Genomic DNA, 14,019 nt, shown 5'->3' on the forward strand with positions numbered 1-14,019 from the left:
GGTGCAGGTGCAGCCTTGGGCTGCTGTAAGCTAAGTATGCTGAGGGCTGGCACTCCCCAAGCTCTGTTTTAAATGTTACAGACCTCCTTGTTGGCTTACTGTCAGAAGATTTCTCTGAAGAATACTTTCATTAATAAGATCTAATAATTGGACTTAATTCTTTAGCATGTAGTAGCACCTTTCTTATTGTGGCATTGTCATTCCTCTTCCCACCACAGCTCAGAATAGTGAAGTGACTTACATAGTTTTCTTGGTTATTTCATTTTTTCCTGAGCTTTTTGCATTGCTTCTCACTTAATCAGCACCCACTCTGTGCCAGGTACTGGATTAAAAGTGGATGTGACATTGGCAAGGACTCAGTCTCTTCTTCTTCTTCAAGAAACATAATTTTCAGAGATTCAATTTCAGTAAAGTCAGCATGGATTTTTTTTTATTTATTTTTGAGTCACGGCGCTTGAACTCAGGGCCTGGGCGCTGTTCCTGAGCTGGCACTCTACCACTTCAAGCCACAACTCCACTTTCATTTTCTGGTAGTTAATTGGAGACAAAGAGTCTCATGGATTTTTCTGCTCTAGCTGGCTTCGAATTGTCTTCAGGATTGTGTGTGAGTTTCTCAGGAGGTCCTAATTCTTTTTGAGAGGGGCTGTTTGGGATGGCTGACCTTTTAAGTCCTGAATTCAAGATATCATTGCCTCGACCTCCTGGAGAAACATTTGTTGCTTGTCCAATTTTTAATAAAATGTTCATTAGTAGGAAACGGTTACGGTCACAAACATAATAGTAGAAATGCACAATTATATATTTTGTGTTCTGTTGGATATTCTGATTTTAAATGAAAACCGTTTACATAATTTATTACTAGCTTTAGTTATCATTTGCAAAATAGTCATTGGGTATATAGAAGTAATAAAATGACTGATAGGAGAAATCCCTTTTCAGTTTTTGCTAGTTTATTGTGTATGTTCCGTGCTGATACTTTGTGTTCTAGCCCATCTAATTCTCAAAATAATCCTTTTGGGTTACTACCACTGTCCCTATCTTATAAAGGAGGAAACAGACGTAAGTGGTTAAGTTCGTAAGTAAGTAAATGAGCAGGGCTCAAAAGAACAAGGTCGCTAACTCTAGTCTTTGCAATTGCTAGATTTTTCACTTGGTGGGGGGGGGGGGCTTATTTTTATTTTATCAGTTGTGGGGCTTGAACTCAGAGCCTGAGTGCTGTCCCTGAGCTTTTTTTCTGACTTTGAGCCACAGCACCACTTCTGGTTTTTCAGGTAGTTAATTGGAGATAAGAGTCTCACAGACTATGCCCAGGCTGGCTTGGAACCGCAGTCCTCAGATCTCAGCCTCCTAAGTAGCTCAGATTACAGGTGTGAGCCACCAATGCCTGGCTAATTACTAGATTTTTAAGTCAAGAAGTTGAAAACAGTGAATATTTGGAAGAGAGCACTTTAAAAGGCTAACTGCTTGTATGTTGAGGTGTTACATTTTACTTCCCTGCTCTGCTCTTCCCTCTCTTCCCCCCCTCCCTACTGGTGCTTGAATTCAGGGCCTGGCCACAGCCTCTCAGCTTTGTCCTCTCAGGGCTGATGCTCTACCACTTGAACCACACCTTCACTACCACTATCTTACTTTTTTTATGCTTAATTCAGAAATAAGAATCTGCATTTTACCTATCTTGATTTCATGACCACCACCTATTTGTCCTTTCAATTCTTTCTCTCAGTCACCAAAACATGGTTGATGCCGGTGGCAATCCTCATGTAGCAAAATGCCTTTCCAATGTCTCACAGTCAACTTTTGTTGTTGCACAGATGAGGAAGAAAGTGGGAAAGGTGAAAAGAGGAAGAGAGAGACAGATGATGAAGGAGAAGATGATTAAGACCCTGATAAATCTGCAAAACCAGAACTGTTCAGTATTGGTTGGACTGCTCATGGATTTGGTAGCTGTTTAAAAAAAGGTAGCTGTGATACAAACCCCAGGACACCCACCCACCCAAAGAGCCAAAGAATAGTTCCTGTGACATTCCGCCTTCCTCTCTTTAGTCCCTCTTGGTAATCCACCAAGCTTGGGGACTTGGCCCCAACAAAATTGTAAGCGTTGTTAGGTTTTCGTGTAAGACTCTTGCTGTAGTGTGGATAGCTGTGATTGGTGAGTCAGCCCTCTGTGGCTACCAGTTACACCAAGATTGTAACAGCATTTTTACTTTCTGTACAACAACAACAACAAAAAAAAGCTTTGTAAATAAAATCTTAACATTTTGGGTCTGTTTTCTTTTTCCATGCTTTTCTTTCTTTTTTTTAATTTTGTTTTGTTTTATCACATCAGGACATTTTATGTGACAACTGCCAGAAAAGTATTTTTTAAGACTTCAAGTGAAATAAACATGTTACTCTTTGGTAAAGCCTAGTTGTTATGCTTACATTTTTAAATTGGGCTGTAATTGTAAGCTCATCCCAAAAGATATTAACGAACAGGTTATTTGGCATTGTTATATTTGTAATCGTTGGTAAGGAAATGCACAAGTAGATCTTCATCCTTAATGACTGCAGGAGTAAATTAATTAGACTTTAGAATAATGTTCAGGGAGCTGGAGTGTGCAGATCAGTGGCAGAGCATTTGCCTATCATATTCAAGTTTAAGAAAATGTGTTGGAATGGGATAATCCTGGAGCCCTGAAGCCCAGGAAATACTTTGAGGTCTGAGTAATACATCAATTAAGGAAAAAAGAATGATAACAAAGGAAAGGCTTTAACTGGGATCCCAGGAGATCTGACTTGTAGTTCTGGTTCTACCATTCATTTTTCTTATTACCTTGTATTGAGGTCTAGGTCTTCTTGCAGTCTAAAATGGCAGTAATGTGACCCTATGGTTTTGTTTTGGGTTTTTTTTTGGGGGGGGGGCGCGCCAGTCCTGGGGCTTGGACTCAGGGCCTGAGCACTGTCCCTGGCTTCTTTTTGCTCGGGTTAGCACTCTGCCACTTGAGCCATAGCACCACTTCTGACTGTTTTCTATATACGTGGTGCTGGGGAATCGAACTCAGGGCTTCATGTATATGAGGCAAGCACTCTGAACCCGATACTGTGGTTTTTTGAAGTCTCTTCAGCCTGGCCCTTGCCGGACAATTCTGGAGGAAAAAATGTGCTTCACACCAATGCTGGAACATACAGCTTGACTGATAGCCCCCACCATCTTGCTAACATCTAAGGAGGAGCAGTGTGTGAGAGAGAGCCTCAGGAGGAATGGGCAGCAGACTTGAGGTCTGCACAGTTCTACCTAACGGATGGAGGAAGTTCACTAAGGGAAGGGGAAGATCCAGTGGTTCAGCCATTTGGTGAAATGGTGTATGACTGCATTGTCAGTAATGCAGTCTTGTGATAGTTTTAGTAAATCGTACCTACAGCTACTAGAATAAATAATAAAGGCAATAGGAAAAGAGTGGGATGAATCTAATTTGAGTTACAACTAGAAAAGATGATATGGTATTAGTGGAACTCCTGTTTGTACTTTGAAATCCATATTTTTGTGTACTTTTTGGTGCTGGTCCTAGGGCTTGAACTCTGCCTGAGTGCTATCCCTGAGGTTTTTCACGCTCCACTTCCAGCATTTTTTCCAGTGTCACTTCTGGCTTTTTCTATTTATGTGGTACTGAGGAATCGATCCCAGGACTTCATGCATGCTAGGCAAGCACTCGACCACTAAGCCACATTCCCAGCCCCTCTGGTATATTCTTTTAGTATTAGTGTTAGTATTGGGTGGTATGGGGGATTGAACCCAGAGCCTTGTGCTTGATAGGCAGGTCCTCTTACCATTTGAGCCATGCCTTGAACCCTCCCTCTGGTATATTCTTAAATGGCTTCTTCTGCCCTTCAAGTTTTATAAATCTTGTCAAATACCAAACTTAACTTTGGATGGTTATTTTTCCTATTAGAAATTTCTAGAACTTTCCAGTACTACTTAGGCTATGCCCAGACAGGTTTTTTTGGGGCAAGAGGAAAATGGGCAGACTTAAAGAGATTAGCCAGCAGGAAGAAGTGAAGACATGAGCCTGAGGATGTTACTTACGAGACCTAGGGACCACAACAACAGGTAGCTGTTAATTGTGGAGCAGAAGTTCTGCATCTTATTTGAGAGGAAAACATGTGACTCAGCTCCTCTCAGCCAGGGGACTGACTATCCTCTGCTAAAAGGCTTGGTTCAAATGTAGTCATGTGACACAGCCAAACAATACTTTCTCTCCCCCTAGGGCTTTCCCCCTACCATTTGAGCCCCAACTCCAGCTTTTTTTGTGGTTAGAGATCAGTTCCACCAACTTCCCTGCCCAGGCTGGCTTCAAACCATGATCCTAGGCATGAGCCACCAACATACCACTTGGTAAAGTCCTTTTTATAGAGAAAGTGGTTTTTGTTTTTTTAGGAGTTGGGTTTTGTTGTTTATTTTTTGCCAGTCTTGGGGCTTTGACTCAGGGCCTTCTTTTTGCTCAAGGCTACCACTCTACCACTTGCCACAGCACCACTTCTGGCTTTTTCTATATATGTTGTGCTGAGGAATCAAGCCCAGAGCTTCATGTGTATGAGGCAAGCACCCTACCACTAGGCCATATTCCCAGCACTAGGGAAGTTTTAAGGCAAAACTTGCATGTGTAAGTAAAAGAGTAGAATTAGTTTTACCCTTTTTTGGCCAGTCCTGGGGCTTGAACTCAGGACCTGGGCACTGTCCCTGAGTTGCTTTGGCTCAAGGCTTGCACTCTACCACTTGAGCCACAGCACCACTTCCAGCTTTTCTATGTGGTACTGAGGAATGGAGCCCATGGCTGTGTGCATGCTGGGCAAGTACTCTACCGCTAAGCCACATTGCCACATGAGGGGGGGATGAGAGCAGGAGACAAGTCCACTAGAACATCTCCAAAATAACCAGCAAAAAGCCTGACTGGATATGGCTCCAGCGGCAGAGTGACAGCTGGACAAGTGTGAGCCCTACCACCATAGTTCTGACTGGCTCACAGGATTAGTACAGGAGGATGCATTGTAGATTGGACCCCCTCCATGACTGGCACACCCACTGGGGCCACATCACCCTGACCATCAGAGAAGACAGTACAACACAAGGGACTGTGTACCCTTTTCTGTGACCTTCGGCTTCAGCCCTGTCATGTTGTGCTGACATCAATTTTAATGAGTCTGATGATACTGCTGTGTTGACAGTTTGAGAGGGGAGTCAAGTTACTAACAAGCTTTAGGCAGCCAAACAGTTGGACAGGCAAGGCACCAAGATTGCAGCGAGGATGGAAGCTCTTCCCAGAGCCAGTTTAGCCAGCTCAACAATCCATGATGGAGTAGGACTTTGGGGGGGAAGGGGGAGGGAGGGTAGAACACTGAAAAATACAAAATTGTGCCATTGCTGATGGAGAGGAGTTGGGCTGTGTGCTTATGACAACACTGTCTCTGCCCCATCTGAGGAAGGAGAAACAGGAGGAAGGCCTCCAAAGAAATCTAAAGCCCTGGGATATGGCCACTGACTGGCATTGGACCCTCCCAGTACCAGTCCCTTGGGGAGCCTCCAGTTCAACGGCACACCTGGAGCCCAAGCTCAGTGCATGCACAGGTGGTTCCAGCTACCTGGACCCTGGTGTAGCCCAGTGAGAGCTAACAGCAGTACTAGTCCTCTCTTCCTCATGCTCTTCCTCCCAGTTCCTCTGCTGAGGAACAAAGGGTTTGTTTGAGCCAGTGGCATGTGACATTTGTGCTTGATGCTCGTGGGAGAGAAAGGGGCAGCAGTAGCAAAAGGCCAGGAGAAGGCTGTTGGTTATGAATAGGGGCAGGTGAGACTCATACCTAGCACTGAGTCCTAGGTGGCACTGGCAGACTGTGGTATTGCTCTGCATAGTAAGAACAACAGATCTGTCACTAAACCAGGAGAAAGGGAGCAGTGCCCACCTGGAGGGTTGTTTTTCAGGGTAGGGGGTGTTTGCTTTTGCTCAAGGCTAGTGCCCTGCTACTTGAGTCACAGCTCCATTTCCAGCTTCTTTGGTAGTTTAGAGATAAGACTCAACACTTTTCTGCCTGGGCTGGCTTCAAAAGGCGATCCTCAGATCTCAGCCTCCTGTGTAGCTAAAATTACAAGCATGGGCTATTTATCTATATGTATGTGCAGTACATTCTCCAGCCCCTTTTTGCTTTTTTTTTTTTTTTTTTTTTGGCCAGTCCTGGGCCTTGGACTCAGGGCCTGAGCACTTCCCTGGCTTCTTTTTGCTCAAGGCTAGCACTCTGCCACTTGAGCCACAGCGCCGCTTCTGGCCGTTTTCTGTATATGTGGTGCTGGGGAATCGAACCTAGGGCCTCGTGTATCCGAGGCAGGCACTCTTGCCACTAGGCTATCTCCCCAGCCCAACCCCCCCCCCCCTTTTTGCTTTTGATGTAAAGTCTTGCTTGCTGTCCAGGCCAGCTAGGGATGTAACCCTCCCACTTGTGCTTTCCTGCGTCACTGCGGATGCCGGCCATGCCGTACCCAGCCATTGTGCCTCCCTGGTAGCTGGGATGGCAGGCATGCACCACTAGGTCCAGCCATGAGTGAGATGGAATCTTGTGACCCTCCTCTAACCATTACCCCCTCATCTCTGTCCCATAAGTCGCTAAGATTACAGGCTTGTGTCACTGGACCTGGCTGAGAAGTATTCTATTTCAATCTTCAAGGTCCCCTCAAATAATAAGCCAGTCCGCTTTTTTAGATGCAAAACTGAAGGCTTTAGAGGTAAAGTACCTTATGTAGGCACCCAGCCAAATAATGGCTGTCCAGGTTGGCATGCCAATCGCCTCTGCCCTCAACCTAAGCCACCACTTGCTGCCTTGTCTTTGAGCTTCTCTGTGCTCAAGGCTAGCACTCTACCACTTAAGCTCCACTTCCGGTTTTTCAGTGGTTAATTGGAGCTAAGAGTCTCACAGGGACTTCACTGTCCAGGCTGGCTTCAAACTGCCATCCTCAGATCTCGGCCTCCTGAGTAGCGAGGATTACTGGTGTGAGCCGCTAGCACCCAGACATAGAAGAAAGCCTTTAAGGCTGATGCTGGGCCGTCTTGTGTTGGGGAGCCAGGACAGTAGTGGGTAGGTGAGAGCCGGCACTGGGGCTGGGCCTGCCAGCCTTCAAGTGGGAGTTCCTGCCAAGCCCTTGACTTCTGTAGTCCCCCACACCCCCACAGGCACCCGCAAACTTCCTGCCAAGCTCAGTCCTGGCCAGCTGCAGTCTAAGCTCTTCTGCGCCTCACTTTTTCCAAATGTGAAATGAGGCTGGCTGTGTGGCTCAAGCAGCCCTGCCTCAGCCTCTGAAGTCCTAGGGTGACAGCTGTGTGACACCACCCAGCTCACTTCTATCCAGAGCAGTGATTGGCCGTCCACAGCTCGCTGCAGTTCCCACAGCTCTTCTGCACTTGTGGAGGAGGTGGCAGGAGGATCCGAAACCATTTTGTAGGAAGTGAGGCTCAGGGTGATGGCTGCAGGACAACAAGGCTGATTTCTTTTCCTGCTTGGTGCCATTGCTGGAGGGAAGCGTGGGAGTGTGGGAACGAGCAGCCTGCTGGGGAGGCTCCTTCAGAGGGTGCCTTATGGAGGGGAACCTCGAAGGCCCCAGCTCTGAACAGCAGGGGTGTTGAGCACGTGGAAGGGCAGGAGGAAGGGAGCATTTCCAGTGACATCCCCTGGGTTTGCATATGGACCCACCTCAGCTCTTCCACACAGCTGCCCTCCATGCAGCTCTGCTCGGGAACCTCCACCTGCAGAGCCCTGTTGCCGTTGCCTCTCCCCACAGCCCACTCCCAACCCCGCTTCCCAGCCTTGCTTTCTGCACCTTCCTGCACACCCGACTTCAACCCTGTTCACAATACTGCTGGTGTCCACACTTCCTGCACAAGCACAAGCCCACATTCCTCCTCCTATGTAAGAACTAGAACAAGGGCGTTAGCTCCAAGGCCCTGTAGGCAAAGTGGCTTCCTTGCGTAGGTCCTCCCTGTGTCTGGAATGGCTGTCTGCTCCATCTTCCCTCCCCACCAGCAAGTCCTCCGGGTTGTGCAGCTGCCTCGTCCCTCTGGGCTTTGCACAGTGGTGCTCACAGCCTTTCCTCTGTGAACCAGGGTAGTAGGGTAGTTTGTTTCCTGGGACCAACCTAAGGAAGTCCTGCACAGTGGAAGCTTCCACAGAGATGGACCAACAGCTCTGTCTGGAGGCAGGAAATCTGGCATCAAGGTGTCAGCAGGACTGGCTCCTCTGAGGGCTGTTTTGGGTTCCTGTCCTTGGCCTGTAGATGGCCACTGTGTGTGTGTGTGTGTGTGTGTGTGTGTGTGTGTGTGTGTGTGTGTGTGTGTACCCCGTACCCTTCCTCTTTCTCTAGTCATGGTATCCATACTGAAACAGCCTTAGCTCCCAGCCCCCTTAATGCCACCACCAAACTGCCTCGATCACTGGACTCAGTCCACTGAGACTTCCTGTGTGTGCTGTGTGCCACATGCCAGGACTGAGATGTCTCCCACACCTCTTGTCCTCCACCAAGGCCCACCCTTCTCTTCTGCCTCCTTCTTTTCCCTTCCTTTCTCCTTCCCTTGTTCCCTCCCCTTCCTGTCTTCCTTCCCTTCTCTTCTGCTTTCTTCCTTTCCCCTCTCATCTGCTTTCTTTGCTTTCCTTCCTCCCCTCCCCTTTTTTTGATGTCTCAGCAAAAATTCATTTTAGATAACAAGAATAAAGTAGGGAGAAATAGAGAAAGAAACATTTCCTGTCTTTCATGCAGGAAATGGGAGTTAGAGACTCCAATAGTTTCTTCTTTTGTATTTTTTTCTTGGCAGTTGCGGGGCTTGAACTCGGGGTCAGGGCTCTGTCCCTGGGCTCTTTTGCTTAAAGCTAATGTTCTACCACTTGCACCACAGCTCCACTTCCAATCTGGTGGTTAATTGGAGATAGGAGTCACGGATTTTCCTACCTGGGCTGCCTTTGAACCTTGATCCTCAGATCTCAGCCTTTCTGGATAGCTAGGATTACAGTTATGTGAGCCACCGGTGCCTGGCCAACACATTCTTATATTTTCTTTATTTGTTTTTGTTGCCAGTCCTGGGGCATGGACTCAGGGCCTGAGCACTGTCCCTGGCTTCTTTTTGCTCAAGGCTAGCACTCTACCTCTTGAGCCACAGCACCATTTCCAGCTTTTTTCTATATATGTGGTGCTGAGGAATCAAACCCAGGGCTTCATGTATAGGAGATGAGTACTTTACCACCAGGCCATATTCCCAGCCCTGAAAGTTTCTTGTAAAACTAAACACGCAACTATCTTAGGACCCAGATATTGCCTCTCATCATTATTTCAGGGAAAGGAAATTTTATCTTCACATACAAAATATGTGCAGGAGTGTTTTCAGCTGCTTTAGTCCTAACAGCCCCTGACTGGAAACCACCAGATATACTTCAACAGAGTAACAGTTAAGACAGCTGTGGTCCCACAATGAAGACACCTGCATACCCATACTTACTGCAGTGCCAGTCACAATGCCAAGCTATGAGGCAACCTAGGGGCCCATCAACAGATGGATAAAGAAAATGTAATAAATATGTGTGTGCTCACACCTGCACTATGGAGTATTAATCATAAAGAATAATAAAATTATGTTATTTGCATGAAAATGGATGTAACTGGAGTCAGTCATGTTAAACAAAATAAGCCAGAACCTCAGAAGCTCCAATACCACATATTTTCTCTCATGGTAGATCTCAGGCAGGTGCCGAAAGCTCACACCTGTAATCCTAACTACTTAGAGGCTTAGATCCAAGGATCACAGTTCAAAGCCAGCCTGGGCAGGAAAGTCCATGGAGCTCTTATCTCCAGTTAACCACCAGAAAACCATAAGTGGCTCTGTAGCTCAAAGTGGTAAAGCATTAGCCTTGAGCAAAAAAACCCACAAAAACCCTCAAGGACAGTGCCCAGGGCCTGGGTTCAATCTCCAGGATAGGCACATAAAAAGAAAAAGAAAGGGAGGGAGGGAGGGAGGGAGGAGAGGAAGGAAGGAAGGAAGGAAGGAAGGAAGGAAGGAAGGAAGGAAGGAAGGAAGAAAGGAAGGAAGGAAGGAAGGAAGGAAAAGAGAAAATATACTAAAGGAACTGAGCCACCATTGCATAGGTTAGGCCCACTGGCCTTGGACTCTGCTTCCCGCCTCCATGACCAGTTAGGGGCCTGGGATCCAGCAGCTGCTACAGGCCCAGAAGCTTGCAGCTGAGTCAAGGTGGCTGCCCAGGGAAAGAAGCTGAGCTAGAGCAGCACTGCCTGCAGAGGAAGGTCAAGGCCAAGGAGGCTGCCGCCCTGTTGCAGCAGTGAGGCGGAGAAGGAGACCAAGGAAAAGAGATGACCATCCTCCAGAATGGCTTCCGGCAGAAGAGGGAGGGAGTTCTAGCAAAACCCTTGGCCTTTGTGTGCAACACCCAGCCGGAAACCAGGACAACTACTGCATAAACTGCATAAATGGACAGGACAAGACAAGCCTTCCCACAGGTCAGTGAACTATGGAGTGTTAGTGAAGCCCAGCTCGATTCTGTGAAAGACAGTAAATTACTTCTGTGTGCTGCAGGCGGTCTCTTCACTTTTTGCCAAATATCCAGTCTCACTTCTTTGTACGAATTTATCCAAAGGTGCATCATGATGCCTCCTATTTCTTAGAGAGTTAATGAAAATATATTGTCTAATTTCCTATGCCTTTTAGCTCAAGCAGCATGTGTGTCATCTTTTTCCTTTTTAGATATCATAGGAACAGACAGAAAAATTGTAATTCTTTGAAGAACAAAAGGGATTAAGTAAAATTTGTTTTGTCCAAGAACAGGAGTGAAACTCAGTATCTGATAATTTTGCTCACTGACAGCACTCTGTTACCTGAGCCACACCTCCAACCCCTATATTAAAATTTTTTTCGGTGGAGGATTAAATATTTTTTTTCCCTTAATGCTTTCTATATGTCATGGGCTTTATCTATGACAAGGTAGTAATTAGTTATTTGTAACTCATACAAAGCAGCAACAAGCCTTAAAGCAATCCATTCTGGCTAAGGGCTAGAGCAATGAAGACTAGTGTACTTGTTTGGGATGCTGTTAGTTTATCTTAATCAAAAGTTATTAGATGATAGGACATCATTTGGTCTACTGATAAGAGTATAGAGTTTGTCATGCATAAAAAATTACACTAAAGATTAAAAACAAAGGTGAAGAAGGTGAGGTAAGGAGGAATAATAGAGATGAATATGATAAAATATATTCATCCATGTAAATATCACAATAAAACCTAATTGAGCAAATATGGTCACATATTTTATATGAATATATGAAAACAGAACCATGAAACCTATTGAAATTATTTTAGGAAGGGATAAAAGGGATGGAGTGAGGTGTTGGGGTACATTGAATGCACAAATGGAAACGTCACACTAAAACTTCCCTTTTGCAAATGAAGGAAAGGCTCTGCCTCATTGTACATTGTACATGCATTAGTAAAAATATGGAAAAGAGAAGCAGTACCATTTCCACACCATAGAATGCTACTCATTAATGACATGGAACACACTTTGATACATGAAACAATCTGGATGGATTTCCTAGATAATTATGCTGAATGGGAAAGCCCATTGTAGACAGTTACATTCTAAAGACTTGCATCTATAAAACCTTGCTGAAATATAGTAATGGTCACCAGGAGTTAGGGATAGGACAGGGCTAGATGGAAAATGCGGGTCAATACACACACACACACACACACACACACACACACACACACACACACACTGAGGAATCCTGGTGGTTTATTAGGATGTCACTAGAGAGAGTCAGAGAATCCAATAGAGAGTCTCCAAAGAGATGGGAAGCTAGATGTCATGGCTGTGGTCCCAGCACTGGGGACACATTTCCCACTAACCTGAGACCCCATCTCAAAACAAAAAGAGAAAATGGAAGGGGAGGGAAGAGGACTGAGTAGCCTTGGACAGGCGGCAGAAGCCCATGATCTTGCTGTCCCTGGGAATGTCTACATTTCCCTAGGACAGCATAAGGGGAGAAGACAGGGAGTTGCTAATGCTTTGGGGATTCTGAAGAGGAGGTAGAGACAAATCATGGACTCACTGTCCTGAGCTACAGGGAGGATCTGGCCAGGGACAGGCTTAAACTGTCAGCATAAAGTCTGGGAGTAGGAAGGCCATAAGCAGCTGGAAACAGGCCATGTAGCTGGGAGAGGCTCTCCTTGTGTTGAGCAGTTCTGGACTGTCAGGCCATCACACTCTTCTCAGTACTGCCCTCTGGTGGTCACTGAACTGATTTCTCCCAGGAGGAAGTTGAGTTCCTCAGCTGGGAGGTGAATCTAGGCCTGTCCCATTCCAGAACTTGTTATTTTTCAGGACACTACTGTTTCAGCATCTTGAGGGGGTCATCATCTTTTTTTTTTTTGCCAGTCCTGGGGCTTGAACTCAGGCCCTGGGCTCTGTTTCTGAGCCTCTTTGTGCTCAATGCTAGGGCTCTACCACTTGAGCCACAGTCCCACTTCTGACTTTTTCTGTTTATATGGTGCTGAGGAATTGAACCTAAGGCTTCATGCATGCTAGGCAAGCACTCTAACACTAATCCACATTCCCAGTCCTGAAATTATCGTCTTTTGGAAGGAAATTGGAGTGGGGGGGGGGTGTCTCAGATTAAATGTTGACTCTTGGCTGGGAATATGGCTTAGTGGTAAGAGTGCTTGCCTTGTATACATGAAGCCCTGGGTTCGATTCCCCAGCACCACATATATAGAAAATGGCCAGAAGTGGCCATGAGCAAAAAGAAGCCAGGGACAGTGCTCAGGCCCTGAGTCCAAGCCCAAGACTGCCCCCCCCCCCAAAAAAAAAGAGTAGATTTCTTTTCTTTCTTTCTTTTTTTTTTTTTTGCTCAAGGCTAGCACTCTGTTACTTAAGCCACAGGGTCACTTCAGGCTGTTTTCTCTATATGTGGTGCTGGGGAATTGCACCTAGGGCTTCTTGTATAGGAAGCAAGCACTCTTGCCACTAGGCCATATTCCCAGCCCCCTAAGGCAAGACTTTCTAAGTGTCCATCCAAGCTCCCTCTTGTACTAGCTTCTCACACAACACTTACTTTGCTGTTTTCATTGTTCTTGTTATAAAGCAGGGCCATGCATTTAATGTGTTCATAGAGTTTATGCAATTATATAGTTTACTGTTATTGTAAACAACTTTTACTGTATCCTACTGTTCACAGGAAGAGGCCTGTGGCCCCATGCCCCCCATGCCATTTCCAATGTCTGGTGCAGTGCCAGGCACACAGGCAGCCCTTCAGGAATGAATTTCTGCATGTGTGACTGAGGGCCACCTGGGAAATGGAAGCAGAGAAGGTGTGGGAGTCATAGGTTAAGAGAACAGTCAAGAGCAACAGTGTGAATGGATTTTCCGCTAACCTGACACCAGGGGGAGGGAGCTTGCTCTCTCAGAGACAGGCAAGAGTCCTCCTCCTGTTGCTGGGAGAGGGGACCAAGGTTGCAGGAGGTAGGTGTGGGGAAAAGTATGGCCAGCAATGGAACCCAGAACTTTGGGAGATAATCAGATTCTGGCTCCTTGATACCAGGACAGGACCTTGGTAGTTGGGGTGGGAGAGCCTGAGTGACTTGATACTTCACTTTTTCCTCAGAGGGAACTTTCCAGAATTCTGACTTCATTGACAAGCTAGCTACTCAGTGACACAGAAATGAACATGTTCACCCAAGAGGCACACAGATGAGCCCTGAAGATGAACGGATGAGGTCAGTTACTCCTCAGACTTCCCTGCCATCTTTCCTTTCCCGCACTTGCTCATTCACAAAGTGTCTCTTGGCACCTACTAAGCCTTGAGAAGTCCTGCACTTGGTGTTTGGGGATGCAGCAGGGACCAGCCAGACTCTGCTATTAAAGCACTTCCACCCTTCAGGACACAGTTCCAACCCAAGGCCCCATCCCACAGGAGGGAGAGGAGGCTGCCACCTCTTCTGGGCAC

At 46.3% G+C, this 14,019-nt stretch overlaps 1 protein-coding gene across 2 annotated transcripts in view; it reads left to right on the forward strand.

Annotated features, from left to right (window-relative positions):
- Window positions 1-2,261, forward strand: part of Anp32b (acidic nuclear phosphoprotein 32 family member B) — a 28,898-nt gene extending 26,637 nt beyond the window's left edge. For both annotated transcript variants that reach the window (XM_048337902.1, XM_048337899.1), the window contains exon 7: window positions 1,812-2,261. In XM_048337902.1, coding sequence (XP_048193859.1) covers window positions 1,812-1,879 — 68 coding nt within the window. In that variant the 3' untranslated portion in view covers window positions 1,880-2,261. The remainder of the gene's footprint in view (window positions 1-1,811) is intronic.
- The last annotated feature ends 11,758 nt before the right edge of the window (window positions 2,262-14,019 follow it).

This window comes from Perognathus longimembris, chromosome 1 (genome assembly GCF_023159225.1).
Source record: "Perognathus longimembris pacificus isolate PPM17 chromosome 1, ASM2315922v1, whole genome shotgun sequence".
Lineage (NCBI taxonomy): Eukaryota > Metazoa > Chordata > Mammalia > Rodentia > Heteromyidae > Perognathus > Perognathus longimembris.